This window comes from Cannabis sativa, chromosome 8 (assembly GCF_029168945.1).
Source record: "Cannabis sativa cultivar Pink pepper isolate KNU-18-1 chromosome 8, ASM2916894v1, whole genome shotgun sequence".
Lineage (NCBI taxonomy): Eukaryota > Viridiplantae > Streptophyta > Magnoliopsida > Rosales > Cannabaceae > Cannabis > Cannabis sativa.
In genome coordinates, this window is record NC_083608.1 from 24,987,237 (window position 1) to 25,011,924 (window position 24,688).

Below are 24,688 nucleotides of genomic sequence, written 5' to 3' on the forward strand. Positions count from 1 at the left end.
TTGTTGACTTTTTTTTTTGGCTTAAAACAAAATATGCAGTAAGAAGATATAAATTGGTTATGATGAAGGAAATTTTAGTGGAATTTGATTGGAAAACTTGTACTTTGAAAATTCTCACACATTACTTGATTACTTCATACCCAATACACCCATTGCCACTAACAAAATTATTCAGATGCTGAACATGGTTAGGCATAATTAATATAAGAAGACAGGTGAGGCAAAGTCTAAAATAAGACAATAAATAAAATACGACTAAGATATAAAGATTCTTATACCATGTATGTACCTCTTACAAGGTATCTCTCAGATTGACCTTTGAAGAACTATTAATGAAATATCGTCTGACATAGTTACAAGTAAATACACTAATGTAGATTTACACTAATGTTACGGACAGATAGTACTTTGTATCGTTGAACAAAGATTAAAACTATACTCTGGTGCTAGATTTTGAGATGCCAGTCAATGCCATTCACGCATCTAAGCCTGAAAACTTACTTCAAATCACTATGAGAACATCCATAGAAAGGGGACTAATCAATCTTTACAAGGATATAAGTGATTTGTCATTATCGAAGTAGTAATTAAGTGCTTACAGAAAATAAAGCTACTTTCATGTTCATGTAGCATTTAGATACGTCCAACAAATATAATGAAATCAGAATCATTTTAACACATCCCATCTATCGCGGGGTTTATGTCTATTAAAAAGAGTCACACAATGTACAACAAGTACAACTCATCTCTACATAGTTCTAAACTAAGAACAAAACACAAGGCACAACTTATGAAAACAGAACATACTCCTGGATTATATATACCAAGAAACACAGTTACAAGAGTGCCATATAGGGTTTTCATAAGTACCCTTGTTTTGTTGTCAAGACAACAATAAAAGGAAGAAGGAAAAGACTTGCCAGCTTTATTTATCCTCATCTGCAAGCTCAAAATTAGTCATTGTGTTTTGTTTTGCTTCAGGTTTCAGCCACTCCTATCATTAGCACCAATTTGAAAGACCTTTCCCAACACAGAAGACTCTGAATATGAAAGAAGAACCATCCAATTCCCATAATAACATAACATGAGGATGATAATGAAATTTCCAGATGGACCCAGTTGACCAATTATCACGACTATATTCTCTTCTCAGTTATCACCATTCACCATAGCCGCCACAGAAGAGTTTTTGGAAGCATCATTGCCGCTTGAGTGACATCATCTCCAAATTCTTCAGCCACGAGAAGCAGACAAGAACTCGTATGTTATAGACTGCTACCAACAATTTAATTACACAAGTAGAAGCCCATAAAGGCAGACACTAATTATGATTAATCCTAATCACCCATGGAAAGATTTTTGTAGACATACCAAACTGGCATTGGTATGTGAAAGTAAGAAAAGAAAGAACTCACTTTATTGGATCTGGGAATGAAACTCAGATCTCATCCAAAAGATTACTAAGACCAACTAGGACGACAATGAAGACTAAATCCCCTAAACCCGAATTTCTAGTAAAACAAAGTACCAAGTTGACACAGATTTCACAAGAGCCTAAAACCAAATAGAAGTGAACTAAACTGAGCAATAATTCAACAGTAGCAGAAGTAATTTACCCCAGCTTTTCATTTCAATCATCCCCAGTTGGGAAAAGTGTAAGAACCTTCCTCCCTCCTGTTGCATTGGCTGACTCCAAGTCCTCTACATAGCCCGGCACAGGGTTATGCACCGGCTGCCCCATCCTATGAACTGGCTGCTGGGACTGTCTAGCAAGGAAGGGATGCTCAAATTGCCCACCTCCATTCGTCGGTGGAGAACCGAAATGCCCAACTTGGCGGTGATACTGCGTCTGCAGCTGCGGGTGGACCGCGGCAGCAGCGGCAGCCACTGCCATGTGCTGCTGGTGATGAAGCACGGGTACGAATGGCAAGAAATGATCCGAATTGGATCGGCTAGGATGCAAGAAGTGGGCGGGAACCGGTGAGCTTGCGAATAGGTGGTCCGTGGCGGGATCCGGGGAGGCAGCCAATCCTCCACCGCCGGCTCCGCCGCCACCGCCACTACCGGATAAACCCTGCATGCGCTTGAGGTAGAGGCGATACTTTTGTAAATGACTGGCAACGTTTTCTCGGGTCAGCCCGTCAACGCTCATGAGCTGCATTATGGTCTTGGGAACGGCATTCTTGATCCCCAGGTGGGCCACGGCGTCGACGAACCTCTTATGAAGCTGCGGGGTCCACACCAGGCGGGGACGCTTGAGGGTACGCGCCGGCTCCTCTCCTGCTGCCCCAGAGCCCAAATCGGCGGAGTCCCCAAATTCGGACGAGTTGGGCTGAGTCGAAGAGGGTGGCTGGAGTTGACTACTGGACAACGGAGGAGGAGGCGGCCCCTGGTGGGTATGGGCTCGAGGTGGGCTTCCACCGTTGTTGGCGGCGGCGACGACGGCAGCGGCGGTATTGGAGTTTCTGATATCAAAGGCCAAAGCGAGATCAGGGGTGATTAGGGTTTGAGATAAAGGCATGAGTTCCTCTGGGGAAGGGAGCTCCTCTGCCCATCTGTTGAACCAATTGGAGTCGTCTTCTCTCATTGTATGTCAAATCTCAACCCTGCTCACTCACCCAATTCCCTTCTCTCTCCTCTCTCTCTTATAGGATTATCAATACAGTTTGTCTTATGGGACAACTATAGAGAAGAGAAGAGAAAAGAAAATCAAAAAGGCAAAGATAAGAAGAAAAACAACAAAATGTTTTTTGTTCTTTCGTACTTTGTTGGGTTGAATATGGAAATCATCCGGTAGTACTTACAATTTTCTCTCCCTAGAATTTGGTGGAAGGAGGGGGATGAGAGAATTAATGGTGGCGGTGGTGGTGGTGGTGGCGATGGTGGAATTAGGGAAGAGGATTGTTGGAGGGTATGGAGGTTGTGAAGAGAGGTTCGAGGTGGATCTTGTTTTTTTTCTTCCTTTTCAGCTTTTATTATGAGTACTGTTTGCTGATGCTTTTCTTATGATTTTTATGGGAACTGAATATAGATAGAGAGAGAAAGAGAAGGAGAGAGATTTCTCAATTTTTGCATTTTCTTTCATTTTATTTTTTTAAAAAAAAAAACTAAAATTTAATTTAATTATTTTCCGGGATTTGAGGGTCTTATACTTGAGAGAGTGAGTGTTGCAAGATCTATTAGATTCTTATTTAACTCACGGTTTCAGGTAGAGCGTTGGTTACCACGCGCCACTGCTGTAGGTGGACTATACAGGAATGTCTTTTCGATCAGGTGGTTCGTTTATTTCTATTTCCCTTTACCAAAATATCCAAGGGGACCCCATAGCATACAGGACGACGGTGCGTGAAGTATACGCGCGGCTCATTAGAGTTATGAGATGACAATTGTGGAAATGAATGTGTCCTTATGGTCATTACAAGGTAGATGAATGGGTTGTACGGGTAAGATTAGGATTAGGAGAGAGAGTGTGTGTGTGTGCAAAGTTTGATCACTTTGTGAGAGTTCTTTTAAGTTGGTGATGAGGAATCAACTAAGTCAGTGTTTTGCTGTGAAGATAACTTTAATTTATCCTTTTCATTGCCATGTACTTTATTATTATTATTATTATTATTATTATTATTATTATTATTAGTAGGATAAATATTATTTTGAATCTTGTATTTTATAAAAGTTATCAATTAGATCATTTGTTTTGTTAAATGACAAAATGGACTTTGTATTTTCTAAAATAGTACAACTAGGGGTGGCAATTCGTGTTCGCGGGTCGTGTTCGTGTCGTGTCGAGACCCATGTATAACAGGTACATGCTCGACCCGAACACGACCCGTTTAATAATCGTGTCAAAAAAATAAAACCCAGACACGACCCGTTTATAAACGGGTTGACACGAAACGACCCGTGTAACCCGTTTATAAGTATATTTTGTTAAAACATGTCAATCAATAACACGTTTATAAAGTATTCAACACGTTTGTAACCCATTTATGACACATTAAAATACTAAAATAACTTTAAATAGGTCATTAACGAGTCAATTTCGTGTTAGCCGTGTCAACCCAAACACGATCTATTTATTAAACGGGTTAGACGAGTCAACCCGAACACGACCCGAACCCATTTAAGGCAAACCCAAACCCGCTAACTCTCGTGCGGGTTTCGAGTCGTGTCATCGTGTCTGACCTATTTTGTCGGCCCTAGGTACAAATAGGACCCTAAGCTAATTTTTGTCAAAATAAAATTTAATAATAATCCAATCTAAAAGTGTTATGGCAAAATTTTGTATATTTTCTGTATTTGTTCATGTTAGGAATTGTCTTCAAGTTGGTTATATTAAAAAAAAAAGCTGTCAAAAATTAAGCTTAGGGTCTTATTTTTACCATTTTTGAAAATAGTTCATATTGTCATTTAAGAAAATAAATGGTCCAATTAATAACTTTTGCAAAACACAGGGTCCAAAATGGTATTTATTATTATATTGTCATTTCAAAAATTATTATTATTATTAGAAGAAGAAAAATATTTATGATTTTTTTAAAAAATTATAATCTATGTATTAGTGTCTCTTCAATTTTTTAACCTGTTAAAACAGTCCTGAATTATTTAGAGTGTTGTAATTTGGTTATTTTTTTATGATTTTATTATATGGCAAACAGAAAGATTAAACACACATCAACGTCATATTAACATTGCATGTATAATTAATTTGAAAAAAAAAATAATTTAAAAGTTTTTAATTTAATTTTACATAATTTTTTAATCACTAATTAATTTTAAATTTAATCATCTTTAAAAGTATATATTCTTTATATTTTAATTTTAAATTATACAAGTGGTGCTCAATTGTCTAAACTGCCACATCATCATTATGTTTGTCACATGTGACAAAATCGAACAGAATGACTACTTTACAATAATATAAAGGCTAATTAGAATTTTTACCCCCTGAACTTTTGAGGTCGTTAAAAATTCCCCTGAACTATTGAGATTGTTGGATTTAAGGACTTTTGTCTAATTTTATTCAATTTTACTACTTCAGTGATTGTTTAAACACTAAATCATGCTCCCCAGACTTTAATATCTACCAAATCATGCCCTTAAACTTTGACATGTACTAAATTATGGCCCATGTACTTTCATTGATGTTAGACTTTTTTACTAAAATTGGAAAAAAAGTCCTTAAATTCAACAATCTCAATAATTCAGGAAGTATTTTTAACGACCTTAAAAGTTCAGGGGGCATGATTTGGTACATGTCAAAGTTTAAGGGGCAAAAATCCTAATTAGCCTAATATGAATAGCACGGGAACTATTTTTAACACACTGAAAAATTCACATGGCACCATAATGTGTAGATCATAGTTCGAAGAAAAAAATCTTAAATAACTTTATTAGAAATAATGATGTGTCCAATACCATAATGATATAAGTTATAACACAATAATTACAAAAAATTATATTATTTATTAAATTTAAATATGTAAAATTTAATATTAAATTGTACTAATAATATTATATTATTTTTTAAAAAATTATTGACACTCTAATTATTGTTATTATTGTTTCTAAGAGGAATAACTTCTCTTTTTCTCAATATCCAACAAAATGGTTTGGGTGTGGATTTTTATTTTTTTTTTTCGTTTTACTAATTAAAAAATGGAGATTTTGACTCCAAATTACGGATCTCGTACCCTCCTTTTTTATTCAGTAAAATGGGTTTTGTGATTTGTGAACAATAATTTGCAGTCCAATGAGCTGACATGTGGGTAAACAATAATAAATTAAAGGGTAAAAAGAATCTTCCAGGGAGAACGAAAGAACCACTCACCAAAAAATAAATATAATAGTAGCCAAAAATTGAAAAGAAAATAATAATAATAAAAGAAGATTGATAGAATTGTTGTGTATTGAAACATTATTTGAGTTGTACATCTTTGCATTCCTAGGCAGAAAACTAAAGGGTGTTGTGTACCTATTTTCAGCCAAAGGATATGTATTGGCACTTACATTTATTGCTTCCACAAATTGTATACTTTTTGCTGGGCACAACCAATGGTGAGAGAGACACCAATATGCATCAATCGCTATCAATATTAAGAAGATAAAACATGTGATTACGCATTTTCTTTTTTCTCTTTCTTTACTCACTATCATTGCAATTCATAATGTCATATAGGAAATTGAAAAGAAAACTTGAGTACCTAATGTTGGAACTACACACTCACATATTTACAATATAAATGTAGGGACAGGATTTGGTCCCGTTATGCCAAAACAGGGAATACAATCCGTGATTGTACTGTAGCCGTTGGATTAAATTGGGGCATGATCTAATGGCTGGGGTTAAAGTAGGGGTATTTAGGGGGGGAAAAATGGTAACCGGTTGGTTTTTTGTATTTTAAATTAATTAATTTTTGAAAAACTGACACCGATTGGCGATTGACGTGTGAGGTGTGACGTTTGATGTACGGGTGACAGTTAGCAATTTTGAAAAGTCACTAAATAGTGGGTTCGTGGGGTATTTAGGGCACATTTGGTTCTTCTTCACACTTCTTCAGATTTCGTTCTTCTTCTTCTTCTTCTTCTTCTTCTTCACATTTCCTTGTTCTTCTTCTTCTTCTTCTTCTTCTTCACATTTCCTTCTTCTTCTTCTTCACAGTTCCTTCTTCTTGTTCTTCACATTTTCTTGTAGTGATTAAAATTATTTTCAAATTTGGGGGAGGAAACTGCAGTACGTTCGGAGTTACTGTACTTCGTTTTCTGGTTCTCCGTCTCCGACCTCGGTGTACAAGTAAGTTTCTCCGAATGTACCAATTTTATTCTTCTTTTGCATGTTTGTTCGTTCTTTAGTTTGGGGATGTGAAAAATTGTCTAACATTGTTAAAGAAAGATTTAAACTTTTGTAAAGAGAAGTGTTGTTCTTCAACCGTGTATGTGCATTTTATTTTGTTTTTGTGTTCTATTGTACGAAACTTGTTTGAAGATGTATTGGGAATATTCTATTATCAATTAATCTCCTATATAATCATAGCCCACTACCAGAAGCCCAATTAAAAACCAAAGTCATATTTAGGGTTTCATCCGAAAGCATAGCAAAACTTGTTGGCACTATTTCCCTTGCCCAATCTCCGCTCAATCTCTCTATCGGTAGGAGGAATTCCTTTCGAGTATAGTCTCGTTGGATTTAATTTTTTTTGGTTATGGTGTGTAATGAATATATAAAGTACTCTTCTATTGTACTGGATATATGCAATAATAGTGAATATATTCGGTTATTGAAGATTGGATTTCGTTCTCTCGTTTTCACCATTGTCAACCGCCATGATTCTTGAATCATGAACAGAAGGATTAACAATCCTAATACAGTGAAACAATTTTAAGAAAATAATGTAATGGAAGAAAGAAAAGCAATGTAAACATTGGTATGTATAGTGTTGGTGGAAAATAATTATTTTTGAAAATCAATTTTGATTGGTAATTTGGTAATTTTATTGTGAAAGTGTTTTGGATTCACGTGTATGGTCATTTTGGTGTGTATTTTTTACCCAAATGTTTTACCGTGGGCTGCCCTATATTGACCGAAAAAAAATTTTTGAAAGTAAGGAAAACAATGGAATGGTTAGTTAGGTAAAGAAACTATGGTATTAAATTTTTTAGTTCAGATTGTTACTTACCAAATGTGATGTTTTTTGTTATCTGTTGTGAGTGATTGTTGTACTTTAATTAGAATTTGTAGTTTAGATTTGACTATTGTTATGAATTTGTTTTGAAAAATTGGATGGTTTAGACACAAGATTCATGAGTTAATGAGATACAGTATTGATAAAAACTATGGCAGTTTGGATTTTTTGTGTATATGAATTATTGGAGAAGTTATTGAAATTGGTTACGACAGTTAGTAGTGAAGCATTGTTTTGTTAATTCTGATATTAAATGTTTTCCAACTGGTTTTGTACTCTGTTCATTATGAATTAAGAGGTACAAGGTACCCAGATTGGTTAAGTTTGGGGGAATTTTGTCTATTCATGTGTGTGCTTTATGTTCTTGGTTCTCACGGATTGTACCAACTCGTTTGTACCACTTTTTAGTTATGGGAGTTAGTAGTTAAGGTTTGTTTTGTTCATTGTTTTGGTTGTGGAAATCATTTAGTTGAAAAGAGTTTCACATCATTTTAATGTACTTTAATGTGTAACATGGAAGAAGCATGAAATGTGTGTTTGAAATCTGAATTTTTCCAATGCCGAATGGTTAAGTTGATTTGATGTGATTTTGGGTGATTACAATGCACGATTTTCATTGTCTTTTGGTCAATTTTTTTTTTTTTATGTAGTGTATTTGTTGAAATATGTAGTCCTTATAGTTTAAATTTGTTTATCTTTAATTTGGTTAGGTTCATCATACATGGCTGGGAAACGCAAAAGGAAAGGGGGAAATGAACCCGTAAAGAAGGATGTCACCCCCGAGCCGAACGATAATGCGGTTGGTTGGAGAAATTTCTTGTAAGTTTTGAATGATGGATAGTTGTTTACTCGTGTGATTGATGGTTAACATTTATTTTATTATATATTTGATTGAAATTATGTCCATATGTAGCAATGCGAACTACAAAGCCCTTCGAGCAGCTGAGAAGGGATTAGCGAGAAAGAGGTTTGATGTCGGCTTGTTACTTAATTTTTTTATATCAATTGTACGTAATTGACGTAGGGTTGTTTGACGTACTTTACGATTCTTTCCATGTACTCGTACTTGATGTAAGTTTGCCTCATATTACGGTGCTACCGACAAATTAAAAGTGCAATATAAAGGTTTCACCGACGAGGAGAAGTACGAGTGGAGAAGCTATGACCCTAACCCTAATCCCGCTAAGAAGGCCGTGCAAACAAGGGGGGAGGAAACCAAAGGCACCGATGCCAAGGGGAAGAAAGTGGAGGTGGATGAGGAAGAGGGTGCTCCTGCTAGTGAAGAAGCATCTGTGTACGGTCGATGCTCCTTCAACCGTTTAATGAGGATTTGCAAGAACTCGAACACTGGAGCAGAAAGATGTGATCCAAAATGCTGGATTTGGATCATTCATCAGAGAGGATGCACCATACGTTGACACCCGACTAGTGAGTTGGTTAATCAAACATGTTGACCCAACCACTAGCATACTGGATTTGTATGGGAGGAAAATTCACTTATCTGCCGCGATGTTCGGAGATGTTATGGGGGTGGACGACGGAGGGGATCCTGTAGTCACCGAGGGTGATAGTGACACTCGATATCTGGAGGAGATATTGAACGTTGTCGAGTACACCGTGTCCTTGACAATGTTGGAGAAATCTTTGTTGGAGTGCGTTGAGGCAGACAGCCTATTTCTCATTAAATTTTCTTTGGTGGTCATAGGGACAGTCCTTGCGCCGAAAACGGGGTCGATATCACTTCGGGGTACTTGCACTCCCTTAGGGTTACCGGGGACATTCGCCACAAGGCGGGGCGGCTTGCGGGGTTCGTGTATCGATGAACTCAATTTTCAGATTCCGAAATAAGGCGACGAAGAATGTATCTGGCTGCACCTTATTCCTCCAGGTACATTGATTTTGTTATCTTTCAATTATGTAAATGTGTTTATTCAGTTTATAATATAATATTGTCATTTATTAGTCGAATGTATTACCAATACATTGTTTGTTTGTGACAGTTGGTGTACTTGACTCACGTGGAGTGGAACTTTGGATATGTCGACCGAACAGTGCTCCCCGTTGATTTTTGGGGTAGTAAACAATGTAAGTCCGCTTACAAATTTGTGAAAGACAATGGGGGTCCCAACGGCGACAAGGTACCTCGAATTTTGGTTACAATGTGGTAAAGTGATTTCAGTTGATATTAATTATTTTGGGTTTGAAAAATTAAATGTGTTATGTTTAACAGATAACGCTCACTTCGAATCCCGTAATCGCCCAACTACTACTCGGACTCGGAAGGAAGAAAGAGCAGTGACCACTTTGTCAGCTCTATCAACGAGTTGAAGGAGTACATCTCGAATGAGTTAAAGTCTCAGTTGAGATCATTTTCTTTGAAATTTATGGACAAAGGAGAAGGTGTAGGTGGTATTGACCGAGAGTTGGAGGAGGATCTTGCCGCGGAAATGGGGAAGAAGGCGGAGTGCGGCCGGGCCGTGGAGGAGTCCCCGTTGAAGTCCCCTGTCCGTTCGAAGACTAATGTTGTTGGTCTATCCGACGAAAATGTGGTGGATTACGTAAGTACGCCTTCACTATACGTTACAAAATCTGTTGAAGATGAAGGTGCCGCACATAAGACCTTCGACGATGAGGACTTTGATATACTCGAAGTGGCATCTTTACGGAATAAAGGCAAAGCCCCGTCAAATCAAAGAAGTCACAGTCGGAGAATGTGCCTTTAATTGAGGATGACTTCAACGATAAGGCGTACGAGCAATTCATTGAGTCGGGCAGAACTGTTGTCGGGCCATTCAAGACGAAGGAAGCGATCCCCCGTAACCAATATGGGTTTTACAAGTTTATTTTTAGCAACACGTTAGATCCGGGGTAAGTAAATGTTATTTTCGTATTTCTCATTATGATATACTTGTAGAAATTTTTAATAACAGTTACATTGATTACAATTGAATCGAGATATGTGCTTGCGAAATTTCGAAAGTTTGAAGTGGATAGGAGGTGCATGGCATCGTTGCGGCCGTTGCGAGAAGTTGAGGGATCCGTAAGTGTCAAAGTATTAACTAAATATGTATCATTTATTGTACATGTGTAAATCATATTTCATTTTGTTGCGGATCATTGATTTGTTTTTCTATACTAATGAACAAGTACGAACGTGATAGTCGATTACACGACCAACCTCGTGTTTGGTACATGCCCACTCGCATCTCGGTAATTGCTTTCTTTGTACGGCTTATTTTAAATTTTGTAATTCGGTTTGGTTGTAATTTCGTTACTTGAGAAGATGAACAATGCTTTTGCGGCAAAAAACTCTCGGTTCGTTTAATGTGAAGAGGATTGCGAAAGACGGGAGTGGTCAAAGCTGTTTTACGAAGACAACTTCGAAAAATGCGTCAAGGTACTTCATCATATACACATGGTCGTTCTTAATTGTAATTTTGAAAAGTGAGATATGTTAGCGATGCATATTGGTCATTGTAGTGTCGAATATCTATATGGTCTGTAATTTCAATTTATTTTTGACTTTATTGTTCCTCTATTCAATTGTAGATGTTTGTCTTAGGTGTTGACTCTAGAAGGTGCACCACATTGGTTTGGTGCCGAAGTAAATATGAAGTCGAAGGTTGTCTCATTTATGGACTCCCTACACACCGCAATGAATGAGAAGTATCGTGTGGAGGCTACGAAAGAAATGGTAAACTTGCAAAGTTTCATTGTTTGATGTGAATAACTCATTCTTCATTGACTCTAACTAATTGTATACCTTTGCAGTTGTCGACGTTGGACCTTTTGTTTGAGGAGAATAGGTCGAAGAATGTGACTTTCGTGGATTTCAGAATTGACAGGAAAGATCGCGGGCTTCCTCAACAAGACAATGACCGAGATTGCGGAGTATACGTCATGAAGTACATGGACGCTGTGGCCAATGAGGAAGAAGTAGTTGATGAGGTATACCACTTTTTAAATATTTCAGAATGTACTACGCAAGTTTGATTGAGATTAACGTTGTGTAATTTCAATTTTATTCGGTGTTTTACTGTGAAGTTGATTAGAGTTAATTACATTTTCTAAGTTTTTGTTTTTGTTTCTGTATTGTGGCACAGTTTCACCCGGTTGAGGCACGTTTGGAAATCGCTGCGAGGATCATAACTGATGAACAAAATGAAATTCGTACCAAAGTGGTTGAAGATCGTAGGGCTGCACAAGGCAGCTCATTTGCATCGTCCTCGGCCCCTTTGCGTAGTCCGTCAAAGTCTCCACGCGATCCTCGGTTCGGTACGGCGAAGTCTCGCAATGCAAACATGTTTCCCCCGTCAAGAGCCTCCCCTAGGCTTCAGTCTACCAAGACTAAGATTTCATATGGTGAATAGTGTGTGAAAAACACTTGTGTTATTAATAGGTTGTGTTATTAATAGGTCGTGTTATTAGTGTGTTGTGTAGTTTGGATTTGGGAGCATAGGTTGTGTTATTTGTGTGTTGTTTAGTTTGGATTTCGGAGCATTTGGATTTAGACATCTGTTTTTATTAGTTCACGTTTGGAACTGGTTATTATGTTGACAGACTTGTGTTTATTTTAGTTTTGACAATATATTAAACCATACTTAGCAAATCTTTGTACTCATACCATAACAACTCTTACAATGTACCCATACTTCAAAGTAGTTATTTGTACTTCACAGAAATTATTTAACCAGAAAACAAAGGTGACTTCTTAATTTTCTTTATTTGTTTTTTTGGTGAAGAGGTGACTTCTTCTTAATTATTTGAAGGAAATCATGTTACTTGCCTAATCTTACCAAATCTTTGTAGTCATTAAACTTTAAACCGATTTTTCCTTAAACCGTATTTTCAAAACACATGTACTATGACATTACAAATAACGACAAAGGTCACTTGTTAATTGTTTGATGTTAGTTACCAAATCTTTGTAGTCATTCAACTTTAAACTGAGTTTTGAGAACATTTAAAAAAAAAAAAGATTGAAACCATACCATATCAACTCCCATTACTCTAACCAAATGTACCATTACTCTAACCAAATGTAAATAAACAATAGCCCCCTTAAATATGGTTTTTCATAACATAGTAATGAGGAAAAATATGGAATATAGAACATTCTCATTGCGCTACTTCACATAACAAATACGAAGATGTGAATAATATATAATTTTGCAACTTCACATTGAACCCATTGACGAAATTTGCTACAGAAATTAGAAATGTAGAAAACATAAAATTTTGAGAACGTTGTGGGTACTTCATACCAAATGAAATTTTCGTCATCATCCACACGGTTCTATTAAGTTCTACACAATTAAGTTAAACAAGTTTTGAGAACATAAGACATACAAAACATTTGCATTTTGGGACAACCCATATCTTCAACGCAATATAAGTTGGACAATGATGAGAAGGCAAATAAAAATGATAAAAATTAATTTTCTAATAACATTCTCATTGCGTTTCTTATCTTCTTCGAAAATCTTGATTTGGTTTCGCAATCCGAGTGTAGCATACGTACTTCTCTTACCATGTGATTTATCGATCCAACAAAAGTAATCACATCCTCGACTTTCATCGTTCTCCTGAGTTGAAAATAACCCTATTAGTTTATCATGGCTGCCTAAGTACAGAAAACATAAATGAGAAGTACTTTTGAATCTAAAAAGACAAAACTCTTACATAGTGTGGACATCCGAAGAATCGACGACCAGGATTTGCTCTACTACTAGAAGTCCAAACATAAGCTAGATCACCACAGTAGCAATGGGGGTGTCCCTGAAGTGAATTTCTCCAAGGCGGACCACCCCCATCGAACCCGCATGAGTCTTCTCCACCACCAGCCACCATGTGCGATGTACTATAATTTCTGAGTGAGGTGGACAATTTTTTTTTTTTTTTTCTAACTATGGTGGAGATAATGTGTGTCACTCACAAGTAAAGGGGGCACCTGTTTATATATAGGCTGTTCCAAATGAGTTAGTGGTGGGAAAATGAATTTTTTTAAAAAGTTTTCTAACATTATCAATCTTGGTGCCAAAATAAACCCCAATTTCAAAACCTAATTCGTACAACATAATAGGGCATGGCTGATTGTTTCGTTGGGAAGCGTATCATGTCATGTCTCAACCGGTCCTTTCTTTTAAAATAATATTTTAGTGTTGTGTGAATTGACAAGGTCCATCAAGTGAACAGTGTACGTCCCATATTACATTACTAAATATTTGTTAAATCCATTAAATAATATTAGTAGGGATGCCAATATTAGTAAACATTAAATATTTTAATTTACGTTGATTGAAATTTAATTTTTCACAATTGTTACTCAAGTTTTGTTGTATTTGTGATAGTTTAATTATTGGTAATAGTCCAAATCGAAAAAACGATGCCGCATCGCACCATTTTCCGCAGTGCGAGTTCTGCGATTTTTAGTTTCGCGGTGCGACTGCGGTTTGAGAAATTGGAAAAACCGCATGTATGGATTGGTTAAAAAAAAGGGTTAAAAACTACACTACCGACACTGCAAACACCCGAATATATTATTACCACACTTAAGGATATAAAAATACAAACAAATACATTTATAAAAGTCTTGATTAATATTTCTTTATAATTATTTAGTTTTTTTTAATATTATATAATTATTATATATAAAAAAAAATAGTGTTGTCTACAGTGAACATCCTGTTACTATCAGTATCTCTGTCATGAAGCCGAAAATTACATGTTGGAATATTTTTTACAAATTTACAATTCTTCACGGGGGGTTCGTTATGGTAACAATGAACATCCTGTTACTATCAGTATCTCTGACACACAGGTTAATGCGAGTCACAGTAAGTACTCAGGTTAGCATTGGTGTAGCAGAGTCACTATCCTCAGGATCAACTCACTGAACGTCCTCTCGGGCTAGGGTTCTAACGAGCGGCGATCCAACCTTTCACGGCACGCACGCGTTGCGGGGTGTTTTCTGGTTAATGCGAGTCACAGTAAGTACTCAGGTTAGCATTGGTGTAGCGGAGTCACTATCCTCAGGATCAACTCACTGAACGTCCTCTCGGGCTAGGGTTCTAATGAGCGGCAGTCAACCTTTCACAGCACTCACACTGTTACTGGGGTGTTTTCTGGTTAATGCGAGTCACAGTAAGTACTCAGGTTAGCATTGGTGTAGCGGAGTCACTATCCTCAGGATCAACTCACTGAACGTCCTCTCGGGCTAGGGTTCTAATGAGCGGCGATCAACCTTTCACGGCACTCACCTTTATTCTTGGGGTGTTTTCTGGTTAATGCGAGTCACAGTAAGTACTCAGGTTAGCATTGGTGTAGCAGAGTCACTATCCTCAGGATCAACTCACTGAACGTCCTCTCGGGCTAGGGTTCTAAAGAGCGGCAGTCAACCTTTCGTAGCACTCACCTTTATTCTTGGGGTGTTTTACGGTTAATGCGAGTCACGGTAAGTACTCGGGTTAGCATTGGTGTAGCGAGTCACTATCCTCGGGATCAACTCACCGAACGTCCTCTCGGGCTAGGGTTCTAATGAGCGGCGGTCAACCTTTCACGGACTCACCTTTATTCTTGGGGTGTTTTACGGTTAATGCGAGTCACGGTAAGTACTCGGGTTAGCATTGGTGTAGCGAGTCACTATCCTCGGGATCAACTCACCGAACGTCCTCTCGGGCTAGGGTTCTAATGAGCGGCGATCAACCTTTCACGGCACTCACACTTTATTCTTGGGGTGTTTTACGGTTAATGCGAGTCACGGTAAGTACTCGGGTTAGCATTGGTGTAGCGAGTCACTATCCTCGGGATCAACTCACCGAACGTCCTCTCGGGCTAGGGTTCTAATGAGCGGCGAGTCAACCTTTCGTAGCACTCACCTTTATTCTTGGGGTGTTTTACGGTTAATGCGAGTCACGGTAAGTACTCGGGTTAGCATTGGTGTAGCGAGTCACTATCCTCGGGATCAACTCACCGAACGTCCTCTCGGGCTAGGGTTCTAATGAGCGGCGGTCAACCTTTCACGGCACTCACCTTTATTCTTGGGGTGTTTTACGGTTAATGCGAGTCACGGTAAGTACTCGGGTTAGCATTGGTGTAGCGAGTCACTATCCTCGGGATCAACTCACCGAACGTCCTCTCGGGCTAGGGTTCTAATGAGCGGCGAGTCAACCTTTCGTAGCACTCACCTTTATTCTTGGGGTGTTTTACGGTTAATGCGAGTCACGGTAAGTACTCGGGTTAGCATTGGTGTAGCGAGTCACTATCCTCGGGATCAACTCACCGAACGTCCTCTCGGGCTAGGGTTCTAATGAGCGGCGATCAACCTTTCACAGCACTCACCTTTATTCTTGGGGTGTTTTACGGTTAATGCGAGTCACGGTAAGTACTCGGGTTAGCATTGGTGTAGCGAGTCACTATCCTCGGGATCAACTCACACGAACGTCCTCTCGGGCTAGGGTTCTAATGAGCGGCGATCAACCTTTCACAAGACTCACCTTTATTCTTGGGGTGTTTTACGGTTAATGCGAGTCACGGTAAGTACTCGGGTTAGCATTGGTGTAGCAGAGTCACTATCCTCAGGATCAACTCACTGAACGTCCTCTCGGGCTAGGATTCTAATGAGCGGCAGTCAACCTTTCGTAGCACTCACACTTTATTCTTGGGGTGTTTTACGGTTAATGCGAGTCACGGTAAGTACTCGGGTTAGCATTGGTGTAGCGAGTCACTATCCTCGGTATCAACTCACCGAACGTCCTCTCGGGCTAGGGTTCTAATGAGCGGCGGTCAACCTTTCGTAGCACTCACACGCATTGCGGGGTGTTTTACGGTTAATGCGAGTCACGGTAAGTACTCGGGTTAGCATTGGTGTAGCGAGTCACTATCCTCGGGATCGAGCTCCTTTGAGGAACGTCCTCTCGGGCTAGGGTTCTAATGAGCGGCGATCAACCTTTCGTAGCACTCACACTTTATTCTTGGGGTGTTTTCTGGTTAATGCGACTCACAGTAAGTACTCAGGTTAGCATTGGTGTAGCAGAGTCACTATCCTCAGGATCAACTCACTGAACGTCCTCTCGGGCTAGGGTTCTAATGAGCGGCAGTCAACCTTTCGTAGCACTCACACCTTATGCTTGGGGTGTTTTACGGTTAATGCGAGTCACGGTAAGTACTCGGGTTAGCATTTGTGTAGCAGAGTCACTATCCTCAGGATCAACTCACTGAACGTCCTCTCGGGCTAGGGTTCTAATGAGCGGCAGTCAACCTTTCGTAGCACTCACACGCATTCTTGGGGTGTTTTACGGTTAATGCGAGTCACAGTAAGTACTCAGGTTAGCATTGGTGTAGCGGAGTCACTGTCCTCAGGATCAACTCACTGAACGTCCTCTCGGGGTAGGGTTCTAATGAGCGGCGATCAACCTTTCACGGCACGCACCTCTACGGGCGGTGTTTTCTGGTTAATGCGACTCACAGTAAGTACTCAGGTTAGCATTGGTGTAGCAGAGTCACTATCCTCCTAAAAAACTCACTGAATCCAGTTCAAGCTAGGGTTGTACGACGCGACAGTCAACCATTCGTAGTACTGACGTTGTCACTCGCGGTGTTTACATGCGCGGTGACACAGTATGTAGTGAAGTTCTTTGTTGAGTAGGAGTCACTCCTCTTCTAACGAACTCACCAAATGAAGTTCGACCTAGGGTTGTACATAGTGACACCGATGCAGTATGGCAGAAGTCGCACTATGAAATTAGGTTGTTTGGGCTGAGTGTGTACTCAGTTCATCATGAAGCGTACCGGATTCACTATTCTCCTGATTTTATTACTAGAGTCACTTCTTGTCTTAAAGTACTATTGTATTCATAACATTATACAGTTTTGTTATTAAATATCTATATTTATATAGTATTCAAAAAATTATTGTAATCAATGGCGGTACTATGTTGCTGGGGCCATGGCCCCTCCTCACATTTTGATTTTTAAATGTATATCTATATTAATTGCTTTTTTTTAAATATATATTTCTTGATAGAAAATTGACTATTTCAAAACTCAAAAGCTCATAAATGGGCCAATGATTATTTATGCTTTTATACTAAAACAATTTTGTTTAGAATTGTATCAATATCGTTCTGGTAGACGTGCTATCTATTTCGGCATCTAAAAAAGTTTTGGAAAATTTTACAATACACCACTCCTTTTTAAATGAATATATTGATGCACCATATTTGTTTTAGAATCTAAATAATTTTCTAGTCAAATTTTTTCTTATGGTCGTGTACGTTATTTCTATTTAAGATATCCTATAAAATTTTAAGAAATTTGAAAAAATTTAACACGCCGAAAAATAGGATTCAAAAAGTGTGTTGCACACGTGACTATTTTATTTTATAAGCGTGTGAAATAGATTGTTTGAACACTACTTTCTATATTGTAAATTATTCCGAATTTGTCACAATTTTATAGAATATCTTAATTAACTATAACGTAAACGAATATGAATATGAAAAAAAATTACACTTCAAATTTTTTCTCAATGTCGAAATAGGTAAGGGTGCATTACTGCACCCCTTTTAAGGGGGTGCATTGTAGAATCACCCAAAAATTTTTGGTCTTTTTTTTTTTTTCATAATCGCATACGATGTACTTATTTAGGACCATATATAAAATTTTCAAAAAATTTTTAATAGTTTACAGTACCGAAAATAAAGCTCAAATAGTTATTTACCACACGTATAAGAAAAAACAGTCGTATATTCAACTAAATATTTAAACCTTATTTTTTACACTATTTACTATTCGAAATTTTCTAAAAATTTTCAATAATTGTAATGTACGCAATTATGGAAAAATAGTTGACTAAAAGTTGTCCTGAATGCTAAAACAAATACAACCCCTTAAGGGGTATACTATAAATTTACCCTATGCTCTCAATGTACTAAATTCTTCATATTTGTCCTACAAAAGAACAAAAAATCTTTATCCTTATGCTAAAAAAATCAACATACTTAGGCCCCTCCTAAGACTAAGGGCTGGTTCCGCCACTGATTGTAATCTTGATTCCAACGATTGATACGTTAATGTAATCTTACAAAAAATATTGCAATATTTACTCCAACGAATAATATTTTAATGAAATATTAAAATCGTATTTAAATAAATATTGAGTTTTCATTATTAGTAAACATCCTAATTTAATTTCTTATTCATTTGGCCACACATGTTTAATTGGACATAATATTAGGATATTTGTTGCTACATGTGATAACAATGGGAGCAACATTTACCTTATTTAAATACAGAATTTTTGTTTAGCACAGTGAACCAATTCAATGTTGTCACCGAGCATGCATATTGGTTCCAATTACGTCTTCCAAGGAAAAGTTAGTAGGGGGTTGGGTTTGTTGATACTACGTTTTTCAAGGGATTGAAAAAGTCAAATAAATAGCTTTAGGTTATTTGTAGCCGTACCTAGGGTTATATTATTAATTATTATTTTTAAATTTTTGTCAAGACTACACTCAACAATCACATCCACAAGTACTATATATACCCCTCTACCTCTCCTTACTCCTTCACAATTTCGTAGTGTTTTCTACCCTACAGAACTCACTCCCTATATGTAGACGTGTGTATAATATATTAAAAAAATAAATTATGTATTGTTGTTGCACCAAAGTGAAGATGTGCAAACAGAAGGATTGGTATGCACTGCAACCGTGTGTTGTAGGTGCATCAAGGAATTTCGGCAATTCAATAAATCATCTCATAACAAATTTTGGTAATAACTCAACTCTTTATGTCTATTTATTTCAATATTATATTATTACAAATTGTTTCTTAAAAATTTTATGTATGTGGTACATGTGTATTCAGTAAATGTTGACGAAGGTTTGGGATGGGTGGACTAGGGTGGCGGGAACTACTTCCAAAACGGCCACCCAAATATGTCATCCTACCGAACCTTAACCTCCCGAGTGCACAAGGCGACCGAGGAATGAGTGTTATTATATTTGACACAACGGTGCGCCAGACTCTTGAAGAAAAGATATGCGGGAGGCGAATGTCAGCGTTTTTTACAGTCTTAGGTCAAATTGCTTTCTCATGTACAACCTACTGATTTGACCGTATATGGATTGATGGGAAAATATTATTAAAATGTTTATTATTTTAAAATACAAAAAAGGTCTTCCTCATTTATTTAAAATTGTTTTTTAGGGTTTTGAAGGATTTGTTGTTTACTTTAAGTGTTGAAATTATTATTTTATTGTAAAAACGTACTTAGTGAGTTTTACATAGTTATATGTCACATCATATGTCTTGTTTGAGATTCTATTAACATTAAGTTTCTTTGATATTAACCCAGTGAAAATTCAAAATGTATATTTAAATGACACACATTATTTTCATTCATATTGACTTCAAAGGTTTGTATATTTAAATAAGTATTTTTTATTTTATTAAAAAAGGTAATACATCCTACACATGTCAACTGATTATTGGACATTAGAATTCAAATACAAACTAATAACAACTTTTTCTCTCACAAATTGTACTAATTTCTTACACGTACAAACTGAACCAAACCATAACAAAACCGGTCAATAGGTTGGTTCAAATTACGTCTTCTAAGGAAAATTTATTAGTTGGTTGGGTATGTTGAAGTAACGGTTTTCAATGCATTGACAAAATCAGGTTTGTATTGGTGTCATATCACCCCATGTTTAGCCGTACTAGTTTCTATTAATTATTATTTTTTAATTTTTGAAAAGACTACACAACACAATCACATCCACAAGTACTATATATACCCCTCTACCTGTCCTTACTCCTTCACACCTCAATTTAGTATTGTTCTCTTTCCTAGAGAACTCACTCCCTTCCTGTACACATATGTGTAGGGATAATATATGAAAAAAATAAATTATGTATTGTTGTTGCACCGAAGTGAAGATGTGTAAACAGAAGGATTGGTATGCAATACAACCGTGTGTTGTAGATGCATTAAGGAAATTTCAGCAATTCAATCAATCATCTCATAATAAATCTGGGTAATAACTCAACTATTTTTGTCTATTTTTTTCAATATTATATTATTTCAAATTGATTCTTAGAAATTTTATGTACGCGCTACATGTATATTCAGGTAATGTTGACGAAGGGTTCGGACTGGTGGATTAGGCTGGAGGGAACTACTTGAGACGCCGCCAAATCTCCCACCCAACCGAACCTACCCAACCTCCCGTAGTCCACAAGGCCATCGGGGGATGAGTGTTATCATATTTGATACAGCCGTCGGTGCGCCAAACACTGGACCAAAATCGACACGCGGGGTGGAAAACTAAAGTCTTGAGTCAGATAAAGCATCATGTGATAATAGTACTGATATTATAGTATATCTCAATACAACCTACATTTTTCAGTGTAAAAAACATCCTAATTAATTTATTTTGGGATACAACTAAGTTATGTACAAATTCTGTTCTATTGTGTATGTCTTTGTAACTGTAAACTTAAATTTTATTTGGAATGGAAATATGTTCACTCAATATGTGCCATTGAGTTTCACTATTTCCAATAAGTTACGAACAACACTTGCAATGTCAGATTTTAAAAAATAATTCCAAAATAAAATAAGTGGATGAGCTAGGGTTTTCAAAGTAGATGGTACACCCTAATGTTGTGACCTTATACGGATTAATGGTACAAAATTAGTGAAATAATGACATATAATTACTATCAAGTAATTAGTAATACCTTTGAAATTATTAATTATTATTTTTAAATATTATTTAATTTGAAATTTGAACTCACTTCACAATTTGGGTTGGATTTTCCAAATGTCTTTTTCCAATGCATTGACAAAGTCATCTTGATTGATAGGGTGTACAGTCTAGTCAAATCAGGTTTTAAATGAAAATATTTAATATTAATTTTACCAACACGGATTCATAACATCTTAATGGTAATGGTAGTTGGGTGTTCACTTTTAATATTGGAAATTTGTAATGTTTAAATAAATATGTGAAAAATTGTAATGTGGTTCCCAAAAATTAATTAGCAAATATATTTGTGACGTATTTCAATGTACGGCAGAAGATGGATCTCCCATATCTCAATAAGTTCAAGTTTGAAAATAACGTACATCAATATCTGTGCACAGTACGTCACACCGTAAATACAGTATGGTGCAATTATGTTTACTCAATATTTGAATTTAATGAGATAATTAGAAGTTGTTGTCAAATGTAAACTATAATTTCGTACATATTTATTCGTAAAATACTTATTTTAATACAGTTTCAACCATTTCCTATTTACGAGTTGTACTAAATTTGGACTACTACCCATTCTTAATAGTCCACATTCTTATATTGTTGGGAATTATTTCAAAATTGTCCAAATATTGTAATCTTCTTACCCAAGTATGGACTATTAATTTCCTCTAATTTTAATTTCTGCATACTCACTAAAAAAACCAATTGCTGTCTTATCAATATTTAATTTTCTGTCTACGTCCTACAGTGTACTCACTGACGTTAAATGGAATATTTCATATGCTTTAAATAACGTACGTCAGAGATGTCACAGTGTAACGTCAAATCAAATTCAGTACATGCAGATCTCATGGGATTCCCTGATTTGAGTTAATTAAGATACTATATGCAAACACGAAACCTAGGTATATTACTTAAGGAGATTTAATATTTGTTGGGCTGTAATATACTAATATCACATTTTTGTTATTAAAATTTGGACAAGTGAAATGTTAATAAATTATTGACTACTGAAATGAGTGGATGTCATATCACATTTTTTATTTCACCATTTAAACCATGTACTTATTATTTCAAGATGGTGATGTGACATTTTTTTTTTACTTCAAATCTGGAAATTATTATTTAAATCAAAAAACCGTACGTACTATTCTTTTTAATAGAAAAATGTCACATCACATAGTACTTTTTTTATATTACTTAGATTTTGTTTGGATTTGATTCACTCTATTAACATTGGTTAACTAAATGGGTAAATTGGGATTTTTTAGATTGTCGTAAGTGGATATTACCATTGTCAAAATTTATTAACTATTAAATGGTTTAATTGGGAAAAAAAAAATCCATTATTAAATTACATGAACCGAATTACGTGTACATCAACCCACCAAACCACTATATAAGTAAAGGTTAGGTTTTACAAACTAAGCATTTATTTTGAAACCCCGTTTTACTATTTCCTAAATCAAATGGACCCTTACCAAAACTTCAACCCTTTTGAAACAAGTCCTCCAAAATCCCCACCGCATCCTTTCTCTTCCACAAGACCCGTAGGTACACCGTCACGGAGTCCAAGACTCCGTTCAGCCTCCATGTCAGGATGTCCAAACTGTGCAAGGCTGGAGTCTGTTCTCCACGAACACGAAAAGCTGACAAGGAAGGCTCATTCACGAGCCACGGAGGCCAAGCAGGAGTCGTACAAACTGGCGGAACACCTGTACCATACAGCCCACTTCATGCAAGAAGCCAACACTTCAAGACAAAAATTAGAGGGTATCATGGATGACATTCTCGACTACACCGAGGTGTCCATACCCCACTACCCACTTCATGTAAAACAAGAATCACCAATCACTACTCCAAGAGAAACTCCTTCACGACCAAAGTCCCCGTTCAGAGACAATAGCCCTCCGTCTCAACGGAAGTTCCCTCAAGTTATAGAACTTGATTGAACATCCGTTCGGTTTCAATCGTGGTATTTTATATATATCTAGTGTACTTTTGTTACAACTCATCTCATATGGCCGTTCTATCAACTTTTTGTTAGGCCATTTAATGAGATTGAAGAACTTACCTCCATTATATATATAGTTGTGTGTAACTCTACTATATTATTTTAAGTCTATTTTCTTTCTGTTTGCAGTTGTGATTTCACAATGATTCACTTCACTTTTAATTCCACAATTAATTAATGAGGAAAGTGACATTAATACTGCAAAATAAACCGAAATCTGATTTCATAACAAATGCGATAGTACATTATAGCATCAAAATATAAAATAACATAACTTGGACACTAACACAAAGCATCATTTACTGTTTTTTGGAGAAGTATCCACTCCTTCTTTGTCCCCAACTTCTACATCATCTCCATTTCGGTCCTCACCTTTGTCAGTCGAATCTTTCACGTTGTCCTGTTCGGGTGATTTATTTGCACCAGAGCATTCACCCTCATCAAACAGTGAGGAAACAGAATTAAGGATAGCCTCTTCATCATTATCATCATCAGAATCCCACATGCAGGGAAACTCATTAACACAGCAAAGTTCTCTAACTTGCTGCCCATTGAAGCATTGTCCCGTCTCTCCATGTAGACATAAAGCAGAGAAAGCTTCTATGAAAGATTCATAACGAATTATTTTTATGGACGCATCAGAATTAGTGTTTTTGCTTACAGCGTCTTCGTACCTACTATAGATACCTTCATTTGGTCCATTGAAAATAACCCAGTGTGGACCTGAACTCATACTTGATATATGTAATGCTAATAACTAAATTACAAGTTAATTTCTCTATAAACTTGAGGCTGGATTGGAAAACGTCTCAAGTGTGTTATATAAGTCGTGGAGAATAACCCTACAGTACGTTTTTTAGTTAGCTGTACTCAACTGGGATGTACTCCATTGGGCACATCTGATGTGTCAAAAGAGGGGTGGTTAAATTTCTGAATTACACAGTTAAATACACGTGTAGGCGTACGTAGTATGGTCAAATGTCAACATTATTCATCAATCCCGTTTTCCCAGAAAACCTAATGTACTACGGTACTGTTCTAACGTACAACGACGGTTTAATTCATAAGAAGATGTAGGTGAAGGGCCCATTAATATCAGCCCAACATATATAAATGCCCAACATATATAAATGGGAGAAACTACCCATTCTACTAAAAAATGTCATCAATTCATACAAAAAAAACATCCTTACTTTTCAATCTTTATTGTCCAGAAATACAAAAAT

At 36.8% G+C, this 24,688-nt stretch overlaps 2 protein-coding genes across 2 annotated transcripts; one reads left to right on the forward strand and one right to left on the reverse strand.

Annotated features, from left to right (window-relative positions):
* Positions 1–670: 670 nt before the first annotated feature.
* Positions 671–3,473, reverse strand: LOC115699303 (transcription factor MYBC1). Its single transcript, XM_030626638.2, has 2 exons — positions 1,617–3,473; positions 671–1,231 (listed from the first exon to the last, which is right to left on the reverse strand). The coding sequence occupies exon 1, from the start codon at positions 2,585–2,587 to the stop codon at positions 1,631–1,633; it is 957 nt and encodes a 318-aa protein (XP_030482498.1). The 5' UTR covers positions 2,588–3,473; the 3' UTR covers positions 671–1,231; positions 1,617–1,630.
* Positions 3,474–11,249: 7,776 nt separating this feature from the next.
* Positions 11,250–12,336, forward strand: LOC115710814 (uncharacterized). Its single transcript, XM_061102636.1, has 3 exons — positions 11,250–11,373; positions 11,451–11,627; positions 11,783–12,336. Exons 1-3 carry the CDS (start codon positions 11,290–11,292, stop codon positions 12,047–12,049), a joined length of 528 nt encoding a protein of 175 aa, XP_060958619.1. The 5' UTR covers positions 11,250–11,289; the 3' UTR covers positions 12,050–12,336.
* The last annotated feature ends 12,352 nt before the right edge of the window (positions 12,337–24,688 follow it).

What these genes read in the sequence shown, in the direction of transcription:
- LOC115699303 (XM_030626638.2), bottom strand. Translation starts at nt 2,587, where the DNA reads ATGAGAGAAGACGACTCCAATTGGTTCAACAGATGGGCAGAGGAGCTC.
- LOC115710814 (XM_061102636.1), top strand. Translation starts at nt 11,290, where the DNA reads ATGAAGTCGAAGGTTGTCTCATTTATGGACTCCCTACACACCGCAATG. An exon ending in TGGAGGCTACGAAAGAAATG is followed by an intron (nt 11,374 to 11,450) that starts GTAAACTTGCAA and finishes ATACCTTTGCAG; the next exon opens with TTGTCGACGTTGGACCTTTT. An exon ending in AGGAAGAAGTAGTTGATGAG is followed by an intron (nt 11,628 to 11,782) that starts GTATACCACTTT and finishes ATTGTGGCACAG; the next exon opens with TTTCACCCGGTTGAGGCACG.